The sequence below is a fragment of the Acomys russatus genome, chromosome 6 (genome assembly GCF_903995435.1).
Source record: "Acomys russatus chromosome 6, mAcoRus1.1, whole genome shotgun sequence".
In the NCBI taxonomy this organism is placed as follows: Eukaryota; Metazoa; Chordata; class Mammalia; order Rodentia; family Muridae; genus Acomys; species Acomys russatus.
Window position 1 is genome coordinate 86075856 of NC_067142.1, and position 23041 is coordinate 86098896.

The following is a 23041-nucleotide window of genomic DNA, read 5'->3' on the forward strand; positions in this document are numbered from 1 at the left end:
TCTGACTTTGCCAGAGACACGACGTCACAGCAGACTCCCTGTTGCTCTGGCTCATGTGGTCTTCCCTCCCGTCTCCAGCAGGATCCCTGAGCCCCAGGAGCCGTGTTGTAGATGTCTCAGTCGCGGCTGGGTTCTACAACTCTGCATTTTGATTGGTTGTCATTTTCTGAAGTGGCCTCCATCTGCTTCAAAGAAAAGTTTCTTTGATAGGGGTGAGGACCACACTTATTTGTGGCTATGAGGACAAATAGTTAGCGTGTAGCTAGAGGTCATCTGGGTTAGTAAGATGGCAGTTGTAGGTTCTCCCCTCAGATTTGTGACTGTACTAGCCAATTGGGTAGTTGGCCAGCTTTCCAGTACCAGGCATAATTTCCCTTTTGTTGATTGGCCTTAGGCATAGTAAGAGAACTGTTGGTTACCACCAAGGTACCTGTGCCGCTACTGCACCTGTAGGGTTTGCATGGCCATTCTTGTTAGTGTTGTGGTACATGGATGTCATAGCTGGGTAGGACTGTCCCTCCTTGGGAAGCACGGAGCCTTCTAGACAGTCATCTTTTATATGTATAAGGTTTCTGCCTAAAATAGTATTGTCCTTAATATTGTGCTTGATTATTTCGAGATATTTTTCCATCTGCTTTGTAAGTCTTCAGTCTCTCAGTTTTAATATTCCTGACTCTTGCTGTCAGCAAAATGTGTCAACCTCAGGACTGTCTAAGGGTCACACACTGCATAGTCCTCTGCAGGCAAGGCATTAGCTGTACACATGGTCCCCTGCAGGCAAGGCAGTAGCTGTACACTGCTGTCGGAAGCAGCTCCCCCAACAGCACAGGGAGTAGCAGTCATCGTTAGACACGATGGAGCATGGCCCAGAGTGGCGAGGTGCCCTGCACTTAGCAAGTGGCAGGATTGACTTTGTGACCCTGACTCCTCTGTGGTAACTTCCCTCTTGTGAGGACTGTCATTGTTTATGTCTCTGTTATTTCAGACACATTCAGACTTCTTTGCAGCATGTGATTCTGTGTCTTCTGTTTACTACTTTCTTTTTCTCCTCCGTCCTCCTTTTCTCCCTCAATTTGGTCAATTCTGTTTCTCTCTGTTGATTTAAAGGCACACTTATTTTTTCTGTCCTTTTGATTGTATCTATTATTTTCATATTTTTATTATGCACATATTTTTTACCATGCATGTGTATCTTGAAGTGAATTATTTTAAGGGTCTGCTGCAGGCTGGCTCAGAGGGTAGAGGTGCTTTCTGCAAAAGCCTAATGGCCTGAGTTCACGGTCTAGGACCCATGTAAAGGTGGACAGAGAATGCAGACAACCATAAGGCTGGCTGACCTCCATGTGTGGTGTGCCACACATCTCTGTGCCCACATAAATATCACCCACACACAGACACACAGACACACAGGCACACACAGTAATAATACATAAATAAATAAAATTTAAAACATTAATCATTTTAACTTCTTCAGAAGAAAACAGAGACCTTAGAATACCTTAGTCCTGAAACCTTCTATTTACAGTTTCCCCTGTTCTTACTGCCTTGCTGGCTGTTTCGTTTTTATTTATAGTCAATGCCTGCCTTGATTTGTTAGCATGTGTCTTACCAGTTCACCTGCTGAGCATATTTCTCTGCAGCCTGCACTTACGAGCTGCCTCCTTCCATGCCAGGGAAGTGTGCTGCGCTGGGGTCTGGGGGTGATCAACTCTACTCCTTGCGTGCTGCTGAAATACGTCGTTACATCCGACCGTGGTGCAGCTGAGCATTGGCTTTTATGCTGACACTTATTTCTCTTGCTTAATCTGTTCATTGAGTTGTTTATGCTTTCTTTTTAAAATATCTATGACTTTTGTTCCTAGAATTCAATTTCTCTTTCAGGTATTCCTGGTTCTTTGGGTTTTGTTTTTGTTTTTGATTTTGTTTTTCTAAACAACATCTTGCTGGTTGTGGTGGCACACAACTTTAATCCCAAGCGCTTGGCTTCAGAGGCAGGTGCATCTCCCTGAGTTCAAGGCTAGTGAGACCGTGTTTCAAAACCAAAACCGTAATAGTGTTTTATCAACACTAACTTCTTGTCCTTGTCACTGCTTTAGAAATACCCGGCTCCTCTCACGTTGTTTTCTTCCCTTCCCTTTGCGCTTGTCCACAATGATGGCTGTTTGGTAGCAGTCCCCAGGTGATGTGGTCCCCAGGTGATGATGTGGTCCCCAGGTGATGATGTGGTCCCCAGGTGATGTGGTCCCCAGGTGATGTGGTCCCCAGGTGATGTGGTCCCCAGGTGATGTGGTCCCCAGGTGATGATGTGGTCCCCAGGTGATGATGTGGTCCCCAGGTGATGTGGTCCCCAGGTGATGTGGTCCCCAGGTGATGTGGTCCCCAGGTGATGATGTGGTCCCCAGGTGATGTGGTCCCCAGGTGATGTGGTCCCCAGGTGATGATGTGGTCCCCAGGTGATGTGGTCCCCAGGTGATGTGGTCCCCAGGTGATGTGGTCCCCAGGTGATGTGGTCCCCAGGTGATGATGTGGTCCCCAGGTGATGTGGTCCCCAGGTGATGTGGTCCCCAGGTGATGTGGTCCCCAGGTGATGTGGTCCCCAGGTGATGTGACAGCAGGGGCTGTGGCTCTGAGCTCGTTGCAGGCGGATGCTTTGTCTGGTTCTGACCGACTCTTCTCCGAAGGCTTTGGCCCAAGAGTCGTGGGATGGCACCTGCATTTGGTACAGGCTGGCACTCCAGCTTCTCATAGCATCTGACTCTGGAGACTCACTCCCTTTCTCCTCTGGGTGGGGGAGTGCTGCACAGCCTCTGTGTGTGTGCATGGGTGGGGGAGTGCTGCACAGCCTGTGTGTGTGCATGGGGGGGGGAGTGCTGCACAGCCTGTGTGTGTGCATGGGTGGGGGAGTGCTGCACAGCCTGTGTGTGTGCATGGGTGAGGGAGTGCTGCACAGCCTGTGTGTGTGCATGGGTGGGGGAGAGCTGCACAGCCTGTGTGTGTGCATGGGTGGGGGAGTGCTGCACAGCCTGTGTGTGTGCATGGGTGGGGGAGTGCTGCACAGCCTGTGTGTGTGCATGGGTGAGGGAGTGCTGCACAGCCTGTGTGTGTGCATGGGTGGGGGAGAGCTGCACAGCCTGTGTGTGTGCATGGGTGGGGGAGTGCTGCACAGCCTCTGTGTGTGCAGCTCCACAAGAGCAGGCGTGCTTTGGCCCGTCATGGACCCCTGTCTGGGGTGAGTAGATGTGGGTTGTGCCTCCCCAGGGAAAGTCTTGCCACACAGCACAGTCCCAGATAGATGCACAGGTGCTCAGAGAACTGGAGTGGATGCAGTTATGTCACTGAGCACGTGTGTCAGGCTTGTCCTTTACTGTCTCTGCTTCTGACGTCCAGGCTGAAGCCAGCCAGGGTCTTCTCTAGTCCCAGCCTGTGTCTCAGTGGAGGCTGCCAGGATTTGTGTGTGTCAAAATGTGGACCCTTTTCTTATAGCAAGTGATCTTGCTTCATGGTTTCCATGGGAACAGACACTCCCTGCTCCATCTGATTTGGGGCATTGACGTCCTTTGACTGCAGAGACCGGATGAGTGCTAGTGTTCTTGACCCATCTGTGCAGGAGGCTTTGGAGAGAGCATCACCATGGCGGATGGAGCTTCAGCTACAAGTGTCTGGGTTTGGAGCTCAGGTGTGTGTGTATCTGTGTGTGTGTGTGTGTGTGTGTGTGTGTGTGTGTGTGTGTGTGTGTGTGTAGAAGAATGCTAATTGCTAATTCAGAACATGGCTGCTCTGGCAAGAGATCACATCCAAAGACCTTCTAGGTCTGTGTGATCCGGCTGGAATACAAACACGTCTTTAATCCAGGAGACAGAGGTATAGAGCAAGTATCAGGTAAAGAAAAGTCTAGATGCAGGCGTGATGGTACATGCCTTTAATCTCAAACAAAGATAAAGTTAGTTTGTAGAAGGAAGCGCCCCATGTTTGAAAGTGATGTCTAATTGAGTGGCAGAAAAATTGACGAATCAGAGAAGACATGACAGAATAGGACATGACCAACTATTGAGAGAAGACAGAGGAAAGAAAAGCTACTTAAGAGACAATGCAGAAAGAGGAGGCAGTTTTACCCGGGCAGTAATAGAGAGATGGGTTGCAGAGAGAGAACTCAGGTGAAGACAGAACGAGCCAGAAAATGAGAAGAAGCCAGAAGATTAGAGCAGATTGCTGAGTTAGTTTGAGACCAAGAAGAGCAATTCTGGGCCGAGAGAAGCCAGATTAAATAAATCAGCCGGGAGAGGAGTTTAAGCCAAAGTAGCTGAGTTGAACTAGCCAACCCAGAGCTCAGAAAGAACAAGTAAGGGTGAGCTCATTAAACAGTAAGTCTCAGAGGCTGAAAACATTCTAGGCCTAGATTAGATTGTATGGAGGCCGGAAGCTTCCAGGTCTAGGCCTAGGACAGCAGAAGGAGGCAATTAGCCTCCCAGACAACAATTGAGCCAGGAGAATAAAAGTTAGTTACTTGTGTGTGTGTGTGTGTGTGTGTGTGTGTGTAGGCCAGAGGTCAATGTCATGCCTTTTTTGATCCCTTACATTGCATCTTTTGAGATAGCATTCCCTGAGGCTGGTGAGGTTGGTTGACCAGTCATCCTGGGTGTCCTCCATGCTCTGCCTCTCCAAGGCTAGGATTGCAAGCTTATGGTCTTATGCTTCTCCGGCGACACTTCACCGACGAGGCTGCCTGGGCTCATTTTGCTTGTTATAACGATGTTTTTGAACAGGGTAAGCATAGATATTAGGGGAAAGTGAGGAAGATTTCCCGAGCATGGGAGGAGCTCCAAGGACCCCTTGCCAGTCTTTGGACCGAGCCCTCATGTCTGCAGGTGGTCAGTGGGTGCTGCATCTGGTACGTGGGTCATTTGCTGTTGGCACTGGAGAACTTAGGAACGGCCACCTCGTGATAGCCGGAGGTGAGCTGGGGAGTGACCCCCCCCCCCCGCGCATGGGCCCACAGGGTCCATCAGACTTGGGGAGGACTCTGCCCTTCTCTGAGTATTGTTTCCTGGCCGTGCTTATTGTATTTTCACTGACTGCTTGCTAGAGTCAAGAAGAGGAGAGTGCAAAGGCCCGGGTTACGAGGCGTCAAACCTGCGCTCGAAATTGGTGAAAAAGCCATAAATACTCAGCTGACAGCAGCCTCGGGATTTCCTGTAGCATTCCCCCTGTTCTTTTTCTGGTGGAGACCGGATGATGTAGTGGGAAAAGAAAGAAATCTGGAGTCAGACTGGCCGGTCCTCCCGCCACCCTCCGACCAGTGGGCTGAAAGGTTGTTTAACTTTGTTAATCCTCTCGCATCCTCGAGCAACCATGACGTCACTGGCCCTAAAAGATGTTTGTGTGGATTTCACATCTGATCTAACTGCGTGCGTGCTGATGCTCTAACGTCTCCTCGTTGGGTCTGATCTAACTGCATGCTTGCTGATGCTCTGACGTCTCCTCGTTGGGTCTGATCTAACTGCGTGCTTGCTGACGCTCTAACGTCTTCTCGTTGGGTCTGATCTAACTGCGTGCGTGCTGATGCTCTAACGTCTTCTCGTTGGGTAATTTACACAGTGACTTCAGCCGGAAGTCACTCTTCCCTCATCTGCCTCCCACCCTCACACTCAGTGTCCACCCACACCTCAGTCTCCCCACACTGCTCCCTGGGGACATGGCCTCCTCAGTTCGACCCGTCTTCCTTCACCTCTCAGTACTGACCTTCTTTGCATCCTTTACCGCTCTGTGCAGAAGCCGCACTCGTCCCACCTCTCCGCAAGAGTTTTGCTGCTCCCCCGAGGCGGGCAGTGAGCTCCCCTCAGACCCTCTCTGAGTGTGAACGACGCCTGGAAAGTGCTCTTTGCAGTCCATCTTCTCCAGTGGATGGAGGGTTCACACAGGCAGGGCCCTGTTCCTCTGCTCGCGTCTTACCAGCGGGTACAGCCCTGGACCAGGGACATGGCTGTGAGGGAAACACGAGGTCGAAGGTCAATCCATGAAACGCATGCACAGGAGCCCGGAGTCCTGCACAGAGGCAGATAGAGAGATCCCTGGGGTTTGCTGGCCGCCCAGGGAGTGTGAATCAGTGAACTCCAGGCCTAAGAAAGGGCCTGCATCAAGCATGCGTGCACGCACACACGCACACAACAATAAAAGCCCCAAACTAGACAATCCTTAAGGAAAGCTATTTCAGGCTGTGCTGTGGCCTCCAAAGGCATGTGCGACATGCATGCATCCACAGGCCCATACACCTGAATACATATACCCACATATGCATGCATGTGCACATGCACACACACACACACACACACACACACACACACACACACACACACACACACACACACACACACACACACACACATAAAGCAAAGCAAATAGACACAAGCCACAGTGCTAAAATATGGTAAGTGCCTGGTAAATGTTTGTTATATAACAAAGGAAGAAAAGAGACTAAGACTGGTCAATGCTGGTTTGCGCTCACACAGATCTCTCTCCCCATGTGACAGCACTGTGTCTCACTGTGGACAGTGGAGAATGGTTTGTGGCAGATGTCACCAAGGTGACATTGTTCTTTGACTAGCATACCTCAGCTCCAAACGATCCTAAAATTTAAAAAATACAGCAGAAGTTTGCAGAACAGTGTTTCGAGAATTGCCCCGGGAGAACTCAAGGAGCCAAGGTTGCTGCCCAGCTGTACTTGAACGCGGGGGGGGGGGGGGGGGGGGGGGGGGGGGGTTAGTTGTAGAGGCATCTTGCGGCCAGCTCAGCTCCACGGTGTCTAAGAGTTAACCCTCTAATTGCTTCCTCTACCTTATTTCTTCCATTAAAGAGTAAGCGCATCATGGAAAACCCTAAGAATAGCACCGGCCCGATTCTGGGGAGGGCATTATAACAGGAATGAAGGTATGTTTTAGGTCTCTCTGTGGCTGAGCTCCGCCCCAGCGTGCTGAAGCTGATGTCCAGCATCCTCTGTTCCTTTGAGCATGAGGATGAGGCCGTTTTCACACTGTAGTCATAAACACCCGGGTCATTTTTAGGCTGAGGAGCTTTTTGAAGCTGCTGTGGGGGAAGTGCAAAGAAGGGAACATGTAGGTCCAGGGTGGGATTGCCTGGAGGAAGGGTGTGAGAGCCAACGCTTTCTTTCCACTCTCTGAGGAGGGCACGTGAGGTGGTGAGGGTGATGGAAGTGGAGATGTTTTACTCTTTATCTGTTTGTGTCCTTAAATGATGCGTGGAGCCGGTTTGTTAGGCAGGGTGGGGAGGACTCTGGGGGCTGCACTCCACCTGACCCAGGTGCCTTCTGCTACTCATGGGATGTGATACCTGGTCCTCCTGAGAGGCCCTTTCAGGTCCATTCAGAGCCCAGGAAGGGTCACGTGTCCTCACCCATGGTTTCTCTTCCTTGGGATCCTGAAGGAATCTCACCTCACTCAGACCAAGTGCTGACCACTGGCTGTGTATGGCTATCGAGGCCCCTCCCAGCCTCCAGATGTGGAGTTTTCAGGCCTTTCGCTACACTACTGCCCCATGAGCCTCACAGATATGTAGTGAACATCCTGTTCTGAACACTGTTACCCATATGCCAGGCCTTCATGAAGCTCCACTCACTTCAGGGTTGCACTCTCTGGTGCCTGCACACAGTAGAAACCCACCCTCATGCTTCCTCTGCACAGTGAGCTCTCGCACTGCCTGCCGCTCATGGGTGGGCATTAACAATCAACTATGAGCGTAACAGCAATGCCCTTGTGAGCGGCTGTTCTGTGGCTCATCTTTCAGGGGAGAGTATGACCGCCTTGCAGCCAAGCCCTTCTCACACTCATCTCTGCCCTTGACGTGAATATTACCTCTCGTTGCGTTGCGTTTTAGTTCTCCTTTTTTATAATCTCCCTGGTGTTCTAAACCATCAGCTCCTGGGGGCAGCTTCTCTTGGCCAACTGCCCACCAGGCATTGAGTCAGCGGCTGTTTTTATTAGGATAGAAGGTCCATAGATGCTGTGGGATTCCTACCCTCCCCCTTAAACAAACTGACTCTATCAGTCCTATTTAATTTCTGCAGTGATGGTTTCCTGATTCTTGAGGGAGCTAAGGGCTTTCTGCATCGCTGCAGTTTTAGCTAGAAGGGTATACTTCTAGAAGATTCCACAGGCCTTGTCTTGCTTGTGGGGACTTCCCTGATTATCACTCAGGATCTCCTGAACAGTATTTTCTTAGTTGCCTGGCACACCAACTTGTGACTGCCTCTTCAGCTCTCACAAGATTGTACGGGGCCAGCCACACCGGCGGCCCTGCTCTGATTAGGTCTGTGTGGCTCTACTCTGATATAGACAGCATTAGTTTTATTGTTCAGATAGGGAGCTGGAGGCCTGGAGATCTGGCCTTGCTGACCGTGATCACAAGCGTTCCTGGCTGGGGCTCAAGGGTGGGCCTGCAGAGGCTGTATCGGACCGACCACCTGTGTTTGCTGCTCCCTTTCAAGTGGTGTCCCGTGCTCCCCCCCCCCCCCCATTTTCCCTCCCCTCTTGACCTTCAACCTCGCTGTCTCTCATACGTGTTCACACGACACTCTTCCTTGCCTGCAGTGCACACTTTAATCCAAATGTGCCTATCTTATCCATTACCAACTTCTGAGCAAAATGCCTGCATTTGCTGAGCCCAGCTTAGGATGGTGCTGTGGTACTCCTTGATCTAGATTGAGATGGCTCAGTGGATAAAGTGCTTGCTGTGCAAGAGTGAGGACCAGAGTTCAGATCCCCTGAATGGATGTAAAAACTGGGCAGGCGTGCTGTTCGCCTACAGCGCCAGCACTCAGGAGGCAGAGACAGAGGGTCCCTGGGGCAAACTCACTGGCTACAACTAGCCAACTGGTGAGCTCTGGGTTAAACTGACAGGTCCTGCCTTGGATGTGGACAGCAATTGAGGGAACACTCGACACCAACTCTGTGACTCATGTGCATGTACATTTGTGTATACCCATCCTGCACATTTGAATGCTCTCCTCTCTCTCTCTCTCTCTCTCTCTCTCTCTCTCTCTCTCTCTCTGAAACAACAAAGAGAAAAAAAAAATCTCTAAAGTGCCTCTGAGATAAGAGAAATAAGATGAGAGAGTCTAATACATTTAGCCACATGGAAATGGAAATTGCAGGTGACCTTGACAGCCTCACTTAGATATGAGGCAGGTACTTGAGGGCAAAAAGCAAAGGCACTGAGTTCTTTAGAAAGTCTGGCTACAAAGGGAAACAGCAAGAAAAGGGCGTTGATTTGTGTCTCAAGATGTGATGCAAAAAACCTGTGTCCATAGAGGGGTTAAGGGGAAGAACTGAGAGGCATCATGGGGCATCATGGGAAGGTGTAAGGGTGAAACACTGGGGCAGGTGGGAGATGAGGCTCAAAACAGGTGGAGGAGTTAGCCTTTGACAGGGGTGGTAGGGTGGGGAGTGCTGGGGCGGGGGCTGGTGGGAGGGTGAGGGGGGGCTAGACTGCAAACCTATGCCTGCTGGAAGATGTGTTGTCTCCTATAGTTCAGCTTTAGCGGAGACCATGAATCAAGAGATGGGGCTAGCTAAGGCTAAAGAGCTCAGAGTAGGAAACCACAGCCTCTCAACCACCTCAGCGAAACCACTCAGCGTGATGTCATCTCCTTGACTCCACTACACGTTGGTTGATGACTCTTAAGGACGACAGACTCAGGCCAACCTGGCTGGTTCGTTTCCACTGATAATTTGCCACAACCTATACTCACTCAGGAAGAACCTCTCCCATGAAGCCTGGTCTAGGTGAGGCTGTGCGCATGTCTGTGGGAGAGCATCTTGGTTGTTAACTGGCGTAGGGAGGCCCATTCCACTGGTTCCTAGGCAGAGGGCCCTGAACTGTGTAGGAGAGGACAAAGCTGGATGAGATAAGCAGGCAGCAGGGATGCGCATGCTTCTTTCTGCTCTTGACAGTCGGTGCATGAGATGTGACCAGATGCTTTGAGCACCTGCCACTTTGACGTCTGTGCTGGGATGGACCGTAACCTGGGACTGGGATTGTCAGCCTCTTGAACCCTTGTACCTTTATGTTGCTTTTGGTCAGGATGTTTCTTTATTACAGCAGCAGAAATGTACCTAAGACAAGGACCTTAGTGAGACATTCTGGGGGAGGCCAACCCTGGGAGAGGGTGCCTTCAGCTGGGAGCCAGCGTTCTTACATGACAGGATGACACATTGTGTATTGCCTGCAGTCAGACCAGTTGGTGTTGGCACACAATTGGAGAAGAATATTGAATCAGGAAACTGGACTTTGGGGTTAATGTCCTTCTTGTAGTGTGCAGTAAGGCTGTGAGTAAGCAAACCATTTCCCAGCCTGGAAGTAAGGGAAATGCCTTCCTGTGTCCTGGGGTTTCAGCAGAGAGGACAATGTGTGTCACTGTGTTGCACAAGGTGCCTGTACACTGGCGCAGTGGTGAAACTTGGCCACACAGCTGGCAGCCCACCTGCCTTCCACTCCCAAATCCCTGCTTACTCAGCCCTGTTGTGACTTAGGGTGAGTCATTTTCCTCTCCATTACTCTGGGCCTCTGCATATCATGCTCAAGGACTTAAAAATGTAGCCGAGGACTTTGGGATACAGAGTGCTTGGCAAATGTGACTGGTGGGCCGCCGTGGCTTTCTGAGCACTATTTCCTTACAGAAGCAGCATTGATGGGGAATACTCCAGCCCCGTTAGTATAGGCCTGTAGAGAGCACCTAGGCCAGAAACCTGCCTTGCTTGGATGTCCTACAGAGAAGACAGGGCGAGCATGAGCCAGTGATCCTACACTAGGAGAAATGCCATCAGCCTGGCTGAGGGATAGAATAGACACAAACCCATCCTTAGGAAGTGGGCTGGCTAGTTTTATGTCAACTTGACACAAGCTAAAGTCATATGAAAGGAAAGAATTTCAATTAAAGAAAATACCCCTGTAAGATTGTGCTGTAGGCAGCCTGTAGGGCATTTTCTTAGTGATGATGAAGGAGGCCCCCCTCCAGCACACCCCTATGCTGGAGGTCTTGGGTTCCATAAGAGAGCAGGCCGAGCAAGCCTTGAGGAACCAGGAAGCAACACCCTCCATGGCCTCTGCATCAACTCCTGCCTCTAGGTTCTGCCCTGACTTCCTTTGATGGTGAAGTGTAAGCAGGAGAAGCCCTTTCCTCCCCAGCTTGCTTTGGTCATGGTGTTTCATCATGGTAAGAGCCACCCTAACCGGGACAGGAAATATGTGTACAAGTGCCGTGAGCTTTCTGCCTCCAAAACTTCACTCGTACAAGACTGACCAAAGGAAGAAGTAGAAACGCCTGCCCATGCTGCTGAGCGCCCAAAGGATGTTGATGAGAGCACTGCGTTATGGTTCCAGGACTTGCAGACTAGCTCGCTACCCATGAGCCTCCTATTTTCCACACTGGGCCAATCTTGTAACGAGCACTGAGCGTGGAGCCAGGATACACACTTAGACCCGAGCAAGGTCTCTATGAGACTTGTTCTGACTCCCAGCCCAGATCTGGCCCTTTGGAGGATGTCAACTCCCTTCCTGCCTCTCTGTGTGTCTGTCTGTGTGTCTCTCTTTCTCTATGTCTATGTGTGTGTCTCTGCTGTGTTTGTGTATCTCTCTCTCTCTCTGTGTGTGTGTGTGTGTGTGTGTGTGTGTGTGTGTGTGTGTCTGTCTGTCTGTCCTTGCCTCCTCAGCTGTCATTCCTAAAGTACTGTCCACTTTTTTTTCCTGATAGGCCGTCTCACTTGCTTGGCTCCGAGTAGAAAGAAGGCTGGCTGGTCTGGTAGCCTAGCAGTCTCCTTGTCCTCTCTTCTCCAGGGTTGGGATGACATGTGTGGGCCACCAGGCTTGAGTTAACTGTGAGGGTTTTGGGCTCTGAAGTTAGAGCCTTATGCTTGTGTGGGCAGGAGGCACATTGTAGACTCACTAATCTCCCCAGCCCCCATAAGCCCTTCTAGATAAGGAGGTCGGGCCTGGAGGAGGCAAGGCCTTTGATGGTGCAAAGCTGTTAGGAGACTTCCTGCCGGGAATCCATTGTCATGTTTGTTTCCTGGGGAGGAAAAGTGGTCAATCTCACAGGACTCTTTCCTGGTCAATATGAAGAATCAGTCATTTGTGTCACTGTTTTTTACTATAAATGCTGATTGTAGCCAGATAGTTACTGGATGCAAAAATGGTCTCTTGGTCAGGAAATTTTCTTAAGAGTATTGATTTTCTGTAAATAAAGTGTTTGCTTTGCAGAACTCCATGTTATTTCTCTTTTTCACGAAGTCATGATGACCCTGAGTTCACAGAAGAGTGACACGTGCAGGAGCCTAAGGCAGACTCCTGGCTCCGGCGTTCTGACGCCGTCTTCTGTTCATTTTGCTCAGCAGTCTACAGGAACCCCTGCACCAGCGGGCCACCCATGTGCAGTCCACAGGAACCCCTGTGCCAGCGGGCCACCCATGTGTGGTCCACAGGAACCCATGTGCCAGCAGGCCACCCATGTGCAGTCCACAGGAACCCCTGTGCCAGCAGGCCACCCATGTTCCAGCCTTGGGAGACAGGGAAGCCCTGGAGCACAGGGACTGCAGAGACCAGCTATAGCTGTGGGCACTGTGGCTGAGAGACCCTGCTTCCATGGCCTCAGCGAATCAGGCGGAAGAGCAAAGCAAGGCTGACTCCTGACATCAGCCTTGGGTTTCTACAAGCACATTCACGCACCTTCACATGTGCATATACACATGCAAGACATGCACACACATGTGCAAATCATACACGCATGAAAAATGGAGAAGAGAAAAAGTTGCATCAAAATCTCCTTTTAGCGTGCTGGTCCCCTATGGCTAAAGTGAGAGAGCCTGACTGACACTCTGGGGTGGGAAGAGGGACCTTCAGTTCTCCAGCAGCGTGTGGCTGCTTGCTGGTGGCTTCTTTAGCTTTCTTGCTCAGTAGTGTATCCTCCAGACTGCGTCTTGAAAAACACAATAAACCTTAGAACCTTGACTTCCTTTCCACCCGCCATGCCCTTAGCTGGAGTCACAGGGCCCTTTCCTCATAGCATTCACCACTCACCTACATTTGCTTGACATTTAAAAACTAAAAATTGAGATAACTAAATATTCACAGACAGTTCTGAATAACTGACCTAGGTGAGCCCGCACACCCACTTCTCCTTTCAGCCCTTTTTCAGCCCCGGGGGCTGTTTATTGTGCTATTTTTATAATTGTGTTATCTCCAGTATGTTACACAAACGGAATCATAAACCTGTGGTAAGGACTGAGTTGATGGTGCAGTCCGTAACGTGCCTGCCTCACACAAGTGAGGACCTGCCCTCAGCCCCTAAAGCGTGTGTGGAGATGCTGGTGTGGCCTTACAGTCCCAGGGTTAGGAGATCCTTGGGCTGGCCACCAGCTTGGTCTAATTGGCTAGCTCAAGGCCAACGAAGAGATCCTATCTCAAAATAAAAACAAAGTACACACACATACACACAAACGCACGCCCACATGCCCACATGCCCACATGTACACACATATGAATGCATTCACATATGCACACTAAAAGGCATGTTATATAAATCATACACCTGAAAGTTTTTACTCTGAGGGTCAGACAGGTAGTTCCTCTATAATGTATGTGTTTGTGCTGCTGATTTGAGTTTCATGGTGCAGATGTGTTATGGTTTGCTTAGCCCTGTGTCCATTGAAAGCTATCTGGGGTACTGTTGTTTTCAAACAAAATTCCAAACATTCGATTTTACCAATAAAGACTCAGGAGCCATATACTGGTATGAAAGCCTGCTAGCTTAGAGGGGCAGAGATAGCACCCAGCTGACCTTCCTCCTCAGCCAATGTCCAGAAGGAAAACAAAAACAGAAACAAAAACAAAAAACCTTCTCCACGCTGTCTTGTTTTTTGTTTTGTTTTGTTTTTTTGTTTCTTTTCTTTCTTTTTCACATTTTTTATTGAGAAATAAAATCACTCATATTACATCTCATTTTCTATCCCATCCCATGCATCCTCCCATTCCTCCCTCCCTCCCGCTTTCACCCCATTCCCCTTCCCTATGACTGTGACTGAGGGGGACCTCCTCCCCGTGAATATGGTGCTAGGGTATCAAGTCTCTTCTTGGCACTCTGCTATCCTTCTTCCGAGTGCCATCGGGCCTCCCCATCAAGGGGACATGGCCAAATATGGGGCACCAGAGTCCGTGTGAAAGTTAGTCCCCAGTCTTCACTTAACTGTGGAGAATGTTCTGTCCCTTGGCTAGATCTGGGTAGGGGTTTGATGATGACTCCACGTATTGTCCTTGGTTGGTGCCATAGACCAAGCAGAACCCCGGGGCCCAGATCCACCCATCATAGTGTTCTTCTTGTAGGTTTCTAGGACCCTCTGGATCCATCTATTTCCCTATCTCCTATATTTTTCTCACCTAGAGTCCCAGTAGGATGACCTCACCTCTGTCCCACTTTCCTGGTAAGTGAAGACACGCTGTCTTAAAAATCCTTCTCAATGTCTTCCCTTCTACTTCCTATGCATCTCTCTGTCCACCCTCCTGACTGCCTCTCACTCTCTGTGTTTTTTTCCTGTATGCACTCCTTGTCAGTGGTTGCTTTCTGTGCCTCTTGACCTATGGTTGATTTATTTAATCCTGTCTTCAGAAAACTCTTGGATTAAAGATATGTGCTAGAGCTGAGCCACATCACAACTGTAGAGAGGATTTTCCAGTATGCAATCTCAGGGTTCACAGTATGATCAAATACCCTGCAGTGGGGTATGGCTGATGCTTCGTCTATAACCCGTGCTTTGGCAGAGGTCTTCAGGCGAGCATGATTTGGACTTCAGGCTCAGGAGTGTGGTCACTCAGCCATAGGACAGTCACTCATTGAGTCCCAGAGGCCGCCACAGTCTTCTGGGATGGCTGTTCCATTTTACCTTCCTGCTGATGGTACATGAAAGGTCTAGTTATTTCCTTCTCATTTTGTACCCAACACTGCCTTTCATCTCAGCTATTTTGATGGAGTAAAGGAATGTCTCCTGTGGTTTCGTGTTTCCCCAATGGCTATATGCTCATTTGCTCTCTGTAAATCCATGCTGGCCATGCCCCCCTCCCCCCGCCATGTGCTTGTTTTTCTCTTGTTGAGCTGGGGATGACGTCCTGTAGATCGTGTGTTCTGCACACCAGGTCTTTCTTGATGCTGCTGTGCAGGTGTCTCCTCCCATGGCAGCTGTCTTTTCATCCTTGTGAAGCCCAATGTGTCTGCAATTCGTTTAACGGGTCGTAGTTTGTCGTTGAGTCCAAGATCCTAAAGCTGTTCTCAGACATTTCTTTCATGCAATGTGGCTTTACATTTACGTCTGCGTCCAGTGAAATCTGAGGTCATTTTTAGGTAAAGTGTGACGTGTGGCCCTTTTGGCCCGTGGGTGTTCACATGCCCCAGTTGCTTGGCAGCTTGTGTGAGCCTTACCCTAGACCCTGTCATGTCCCGCTCCCTGTCTCCAGCCTTCTGCTGGCTGTATAGTCTTAACTACAGCAGCTGCAACCGTCTTGAAACCAGCTCCTCCAGTCCCCCAACTTTCTTCTTTACTGAGGTATAACTGACACTCAAGGAACACTCTTACCCCCCAGGGGAGAAAAACAAAACCAAGAGAACCACATGTGTTTACTGTATATAATTTGGCAACTTTCAACTACTTCATCCTTATGGACAATTGTCTCAGGCATTCTAATTCTTTTGCCCTTCCACATAATTTTAGGATTTTTTTTTTTTTTTTGAGCATATGTATCTATGTCTCTGGCATTTTGATAGAAACCGTGCTAAGCTTAGATGTCCATTTGTGGAGAATGGATAGATTTAGAGTTTTGGGTCTTCCAAGTTCTGGGAGCAGTACCTCCTCATTCTTGGCTCTGTTCCGTCAACATGTTGTTGTTTTCAACATTTGAGTGCGACACGTTTTTCTATATTTACACCTTCGTGTTTCTCAGCAGCTATAAATGGTGGTGTAACATTTTGGTGTTCACGTCTGTGACATAGGAGTGCAACGACCTTGTGTGTTTCTCCTGTCTGTTGAACTTGCTCACACTGCCCTGCTCACCCTGCAGGCTTCTCTGTAGAGTCTCAGAGAAGCTCTGCAGAGGCCACTGTGCCCTTGGCAAATGGGGCTGGTAGTGTGACTTCCTCTCGGGCCTGGATGCCTGGTCTGTCCTGCTTTGCTCTACTGTGAGGGTAAGATGGTGCTGAGTGAGTGCACAAGAGCCGGCATCATCCTTATGGGGAAGCGCTTGGTTTTCATCATAAAGTAGAAGGTTAGCTGTAGGTCACAGGGCCTGGCTCTCCCCACCCTGTCTTCTCTGTCTGTCCCCACTCTGTCTTCTCTGTCTGTCCCCCTCTTCCTCCTTTTCTTCCTTTCCTTTGTAAAATTTTAGAAATTTCCCAATATTCCTATTTCCAAGTTTAAAAAATAAATACCATGAATGGGCGCTTAATTTTATCAATCACTGATTTCTCAAATATATATTTAACTTGCACTTCTGAAATATGCTGCTATAGTAATTCATTTTTGAATGCTGCTGAATGCTGTCTGCTGCCAGTTGTTCAAGACTTTCGTATATATGTTGATGTGGGGTATTTGTAGTTTTCCGTGCTGTCTTTGGTTGGGAATAAAGGTAACACTAGTTTCACAAGATGAATTGAGAAGTGTTCCTTTGGCTTATGTTTTCTGCACACACACACACACAAAAAATTGTGTAAAATGGCTGCAAATTTGTCTTTATATAGGGAAGTCTTACTCATTAAAACCACCTGGGCCTGCAGTCATCAGCTTTGGTAATTTGAACAGTAAGAATGCCACATTGTGTGTCTTTTGGGGACCCATTTGTTGAAGCTTTTAAATTGTCACCGCCGGGTCCTCGTAGTCCTTTGTTTGTCTCCTCTGATGATCTTGACGTGTTCATCGTTGGTCACTTGTTTTTCTTTGTTATTTTATGCTACTTTATTTTGTATTTTGGTGCTGGGGATTGAACCCAGGCCTTGAATGCAGAGCTGTAATTCCACCCCCGCTTCCCTGCCCAGTTCCAGTATCACTTTATTAATCCTTTAGAAACCACTGGCTCTCCTCTTTGCCTTGGCTTTGCCAACACTGCTGTTTACGGTTTCCTTCTGCCTGCTTCGCTCTAGCATCTTCACAGAGAAGGTGAGACTTTGGAGTATGAGCTACAGACGCACGATTTTGTCTCTGCATGCTTACCTTTCAGTTCTGCCTCAGCGGCACCCCACAGGTTCTGCTGCGCGGAGCTTTCACTCCCATTGAAGTCAGTGTTTTGAAACCGTCTCCTGATGCTTCTTCCCTTTTGGGCCCATGGATTATTGAATAATGCACAGTTTAGTTTTCACGTGTTTGGAAATTTTCTTGCCGTCTTCCCAGGATCGATTTGCAGTGTGAGGCTGGGTGGAGGACAGACGCTGTGTGGTTTTTTGTTAAGTGTTTGGGGCTGTCTGCTGGACCAGCACAAGGCTCTTCTGATAATGGTCTGCGCACCTTTGAGGAGACTGCACTCCGCTCCTGTGGGAAGAGCGTTCTCTCAGTGTAAAACCCTACTGCTTCTTGGAATCATCGGATTCAGTGTCCTTGTGACTCATTCAGGCTTTCCCTTCTTTCTCCCTCCCCCTTCTTCATGCTGAGGATGGAACCCGAGGTCTTACGTAAACTGTCTACCACTGAGCTGCATCTTCCACCACTCTTGCTCATTTTCTACCTAATGCGCCATCATGCGTCGAGATGTACCGCGGACGAGTTTCTCTTCATTTTCATAAGTTTTTGCATCTGGCACACTGAAATTCTTTTCAGGGCACTCACAGGAGGGTCCCCTGTCTCCCTGGTGGTCTGGTCTCTTGTAGCACTGTGCCCTCTCTCTGAGGTGCAGTGCTTGTGTCTATCACAGAACGGGAAGACACGCACCGCAACTCCAGTTGTGTTTTATCTGCCTTGCACACACTCCTCCATCCCCCGAGGCCCTGCTGCTGAGGATACCCACTGGGTTGTTTGTGTATCGGTTACTGTGTGGGTGTGTGGGGGGCGGCAGCTGAAGCTTCCGCCAGGCCCTTCTGCTCTTTCTGTGCCAGGATTTTCCACATCTCCATTTGTTTCCAGCTTGTCCAGGAAATATTGCGTTGGATGCTTCTGATGTCTTTGCCATTTCTGGTGCTGGCATCTACTGATAAACTGTTCCTCACCCAGTTTGCTGTCTCTGTGGTTCTTTGTATAATGAATGGCATTTGTGGGCCTGGGCATTTTGAATATTGACATTAGGTCTCTCTTAGAGTTTTGTTTGGTGTTGTTTTCATGTAGCACATAGCAGGGGACAGGGCAGGCATTTCCCAGTTTCTGTCCAATTTAGTCAAAGAACACGTTGTCATTTTTTCTGTACTAACACTGAGGGATGCACTGTGTAGCCAAGTCTAGCCTTGCAGTGATCCTCCTGCCTCAGCCTTCCGGCATCACAACGCTGCTCAATGTGCACGACTGGGGTGTGACTCCTCCCCTTCCGCCCATCCCTCCCCTCCCTTTCTTCTTCTTTTTGGTTTTTCGAGACAGGGTTTCTCAACTGTCCTGGACTCACTTTGTAGACCAGGCTGGCCTCGAACTCACAGAGATCACTTGCCTCTGCCTCCCTGAGTGCTGGGGTTACAGGCGTGTGCCACTGCATCGCAGCTCTCCTCACTCTTCTTAACCTGACATAACTGTGGGGACAAGGGGTGACCTCGTACTGTTGGGGTACGGTGGGATCTCAGGCTCCTTCCTCTGTGTGGCTCACCCCTGCAGGGAGGGAGGGTGGCTGCATCCTTGTGTCTCTGGGAAGGGAGGGCTTTGCTGCTCCCAGTAGGTGGAGGGCACATGGCTCCCGCAGTGTGGTCATTGTCAGGTAAGGGCTTCTGTCGGGGCGGGTTTGTGTGGAGGGGGCATTGTCTGGGCGCTTACTGCTTCGTTCTAAGTCTGGGCACACCTGAGGTACAAGTCAGGCCATCCTGCTGTGTCTCTGTCCCTCCACCATCCTCTCAGCAGCACTTCCTCTTCTGCTCTTTGAGCCCAGGCTCCCCTTCTTGGTGGGAGGGGCACAGGGTCTCATGTGTCTCAGGTTGGTCTCAAACTCACTATGTAGCCAAAATGACCTCAAACTTCTGATTTTTCTGTCTTCCTCTTTCATTCTCCAGTGTTGGGATTACAGGCAGGCACAGCCATACCTGGCTAATGTGGAGCTGGGGTCACACCCAGGGCTTTGAATGTGCTGGGGAGCACTCTGGCTAACATGGAGCTGGGGTCACACCCAGGGCTTTGAACGTGCTCAGGAGCACTCTGGCTTATGTGGTACCAGGGAGCATCCATCCAGCTTAGCTATACACACCCAGCCCCTCTGCTTTCTTAATAGCTCAGGTGAGAAGTCCTTCTCACAGGAGGATGGACTCTTTTACCCTTCCCTGCTTTCTCAGAAGGGAAGATCAAATCAGTCCTCCGCACAGAGTGAGTCTCAATGTGTGCGTGAGACTGAGCACCAGGCTGGTAGTCCCTTTGCCCTCCCCTGCCGGATGCCCAGGACCTACACCACACTGTTCCCGGCACAGAGCAATAAATGTATAAATATTGATCGAATAAACTTGCTTAATTCTCCTGCTGAGCTTCTCACCTGTCACATATAAAACTGGCTTGAGGCAAACAAACAAACAAACAAACAAACAGTTGTGTTCAGAAATGAGCAAAACAATAAACGCATTTGGCATGTTTAGCACGCTGCGCAGCTTACAGTCAGCCAGACAGCAGCCCGCCGTTGCCCCATCCGAGCACTTCTGTTAGCACAGTCACATAACCCCTCCCGTTCTCCTTTAGCACCTGTTACTGTAGCTAACGATCTGTTCAAAGTGTTGCGAGCGTTTGCGATTGGCAGGTCCGGGACCGATGAGATGTTTCCGTTACGTCCTAACTCTGTCTCTCTTGGTGGTGTTTTCCCGGACAGGTCCTGCAGCTGGGCTCAGACATCCTTCCCCAGTACAAGCAAGAGGCGCCAAAGACACCCCCTCACATCATCTTACACTACTGTGTCTTTAAGACCACGTGGGATTGGATCATCCTGATCTTGACCTTCTACACAGCCATCCTGGTCCCTTACAACGTCTCCTTTAAAACCAGGCAGAACAACGTGGCCTGGCTGGTGGTGGACAGCATCGTGGACGTCATCTTTTTGGTGGACATTGTTCTGAATTTTCATACCACCTTTGTCGGGCCAGCGGGGGAAGTGATCTCTGACCCCAAACTTATCCGCATGAACTACCTGAAGACATGGTTTGTGATCGACCTTCTGTCCTGTTTGCCCTATGACGTCATCAACGCTTTTGAGAACGTGGATGAGGTTAGTGCCTTTATGGGTGATCCAGGAAAGATTGGTTTTGCTGATCAGATTCCGCCACCACTGGAGGGGAGAGAGAGTCAGGTACATCCCTCAATATCGGACCTTGTTGTCATGTCTTTAAAGCGGAATGAAACGCGCGGGCGGTCAGCGCAAGAGTCACGGGAGTGGGTGGGAGGCAGCATGAGCGCCGGCCACCGCGGCACAGGGAGCATGCGCCACCGGGGCACAGGGCGCATGCGCCATGGGTATCTTGCCTGCCCTTCCTGAGGCCCAGAGGCCCTGCATGCCAGTGAGCGGGGCGGGTGTGGAAGAAACCAAAGGGTCACTCTCCCTCTCTGTGGAATGCAGCTGCTGGCTCTGGGAGGGGAGGCTGCAGAAACAGCCATGCATGGCCAACTGCACCAGGGAGCCCGCCCTTTGGCACTCAACTGCTGGATGTATACCAGTTGGATGTCCTGGCGACGGGGCCTTTTCTTTATCTGCCCCGACATTGGCTATTAAATGGCGGTTGCTGATGCGGTTTCCTTTCATTCTGTGAATGTTGCAGTGGGTTCTTTCTTTACTAGTGTTGGTTTTCCAGGTAATTGTTTGTTGGGTTACTTGGGCACGCGGGTTGGGGTTGAGTGGAGTCTTAGTCTTGTAAATACTCTGTGCTAGCCCTGTAGGCATTAGGTTGTGCTCAGGCAGACACGGAACAGGTACCTAAGACAGTTGTGGCAGGAGAGGCCTCTGGGCTGGTCAGGAGGGAATGGCGCCTTTGAAAAAGCAAGGATGTCACCTCACTGCCATGAGCAATGTAGATTCCTATCTGGCCGGTTCCCTGCATTCAGGATTAAGATAAGTCAGCTTGCTTGATAAGCTTCTGGCTTGCTCAGCACCAGGAGGGGCCTCATTGTCTCAGATTACAGACAGCCAAGAGGATTAACTGTGGGCATCTAGGCAGCCATATGGGGGGGCTGAGCCTTCCGGTCAGGGCAGCAGTGTGGGAAACCAAGCAGCCATGTTGCGCTCCAGCTCAGGGTAGCTTTCCTATGGAGTGCTGCCAAGATCGGCGTGTGCAGGCAGAGCTTTATGCGCACACACTCTAGACCTAGAACAGCCTGCCCTGTTGGTGTGCTGTGTTTTAAAATACTTTTATTTATTTTTGAGACCAAGCCTTGTGTAGTTTAATCCTCCTGCCTCAGCCTCCTCAGTGCGGGCGTTACAGGTGTGTGTAAGGGACCCATTCTTGATATAATTGAAAGTTTCAAGGTGGCGGGTGATAGAGGAGGATATCAGGTGTCCCTCTCTACAGCTGCGTATGTTCACAAACACATAGATACCATACACACATGCACACACATACATATACACCATACACGTACACACCTATACACCATGCACACATGCACACACATACAGATATATCACACACATGCACACACATACATATACACCATAGGTATACCATACATGCATACGTATATAAACCACACACATACCATACACACATGTACACACATACACACATATACACCATACGTACATATACACACCATATATACATGTACAAATGTATGTATATACACCATACATACACCATATGCACATATATGCACACATACACACACACATATATACACACATAGATGCCAAGCACACACGTACACACGTACACCATATGTATACATGCATGTATACGTATGCACACATATACACACATACACATGCATTTATACACCATACATCCATACACACATGCATACACAATGACATACATATATGCACCATACGCATAGTGCACACACATGGCCACATGTGGCGTTTGGAGTTTGCAGCTGAGTGGGGACAGCTCCTCAGCTTCCATGGGTTCACGTTAGGCTCTGGCAGAGTTACATCATATATGAAAGCGGCTCCACAGCCTGCAGGGTAAAGGACAGAGAGCTTGTCTCCGGCGCTGTGCGCTGGGCTGGAAAGCCTTCGGTTGTGAGCACCACAGTGATGGCCTCTGGTTTCCAGGTGCATGGGATGGCTTGGCATTAGGAGAGGTGTCCCTTACCTGTGGAGGCGTGTTGGTCGCCCCGGGAGGCAGAGGGCTTACCAGTCATGATAAGTAGGAGTTGCTTCACGAAGCCATCCAGGCAGGACAACTTCTTAAAGCTCCGCATGACTGCTGAAGTGTGCCTTTCACACCAACCATAACATGTAGGGAGGCGTGTGAGGAAGCTGGGGGTTGGGTCCCTGGTCCTCCTGGCATCACAGTGGCGCAGCTGCAGCCCTGGTCCACGTCGCTCTATCTGCATTGGCCTCACCTCCAGAAGTTCTTTGTTAAAATGAGAGGAGACTTTAGCAGAGGATGAGTGGAGGTCACTGGGGGTCACGGCTGGATAGGGCCTTCTCAGCTGCTCACTGCTAAGAAAGCAGCTGCAGGGGCCCTGCCTCCCTAGTGGTCTCAAATGATTGGCTCACAGAACCACAGGGGCCCCTGCTGCCGTGCCTCAGTCTTCCCGATGGCAGGCTTGGGAAAACAGGAACACACCACACTGAAGTGAATCGACCTGACTAGACGCTGCTGACGCGTGTGCCTGCCCCTTGGCTTGTGGAGTGCGGAGGGAACTGCTGAGCATCGGGTGTGGCGGTGGGAGGCAGCGGC

At 49.9% G+C, this 23041-nt stretch overlaps 1 protein-coding gene across 1 annotated transcript in view; it reads left to right on the forward strand.

Moving 5' to 3' along the window:
- The window catches only part of LOC127191175 (potassium voltage-gated channel subfamily H member 1), a 129705-nt gene that overhangs the window by 56859 nt on the left and 49805 nt on the right, over positions 1-23041 (forward strand). Inside the window, exon 6 of the mRNA XM_051148380.1 lies at positions 20017-20409. Coding sequence (XP_051004337.1) covers positions 20017-20409 — 393 coding nt within the window. The remainder of the gene's footprint in view (positions 1-20016; positions 20410-23041) is intronic.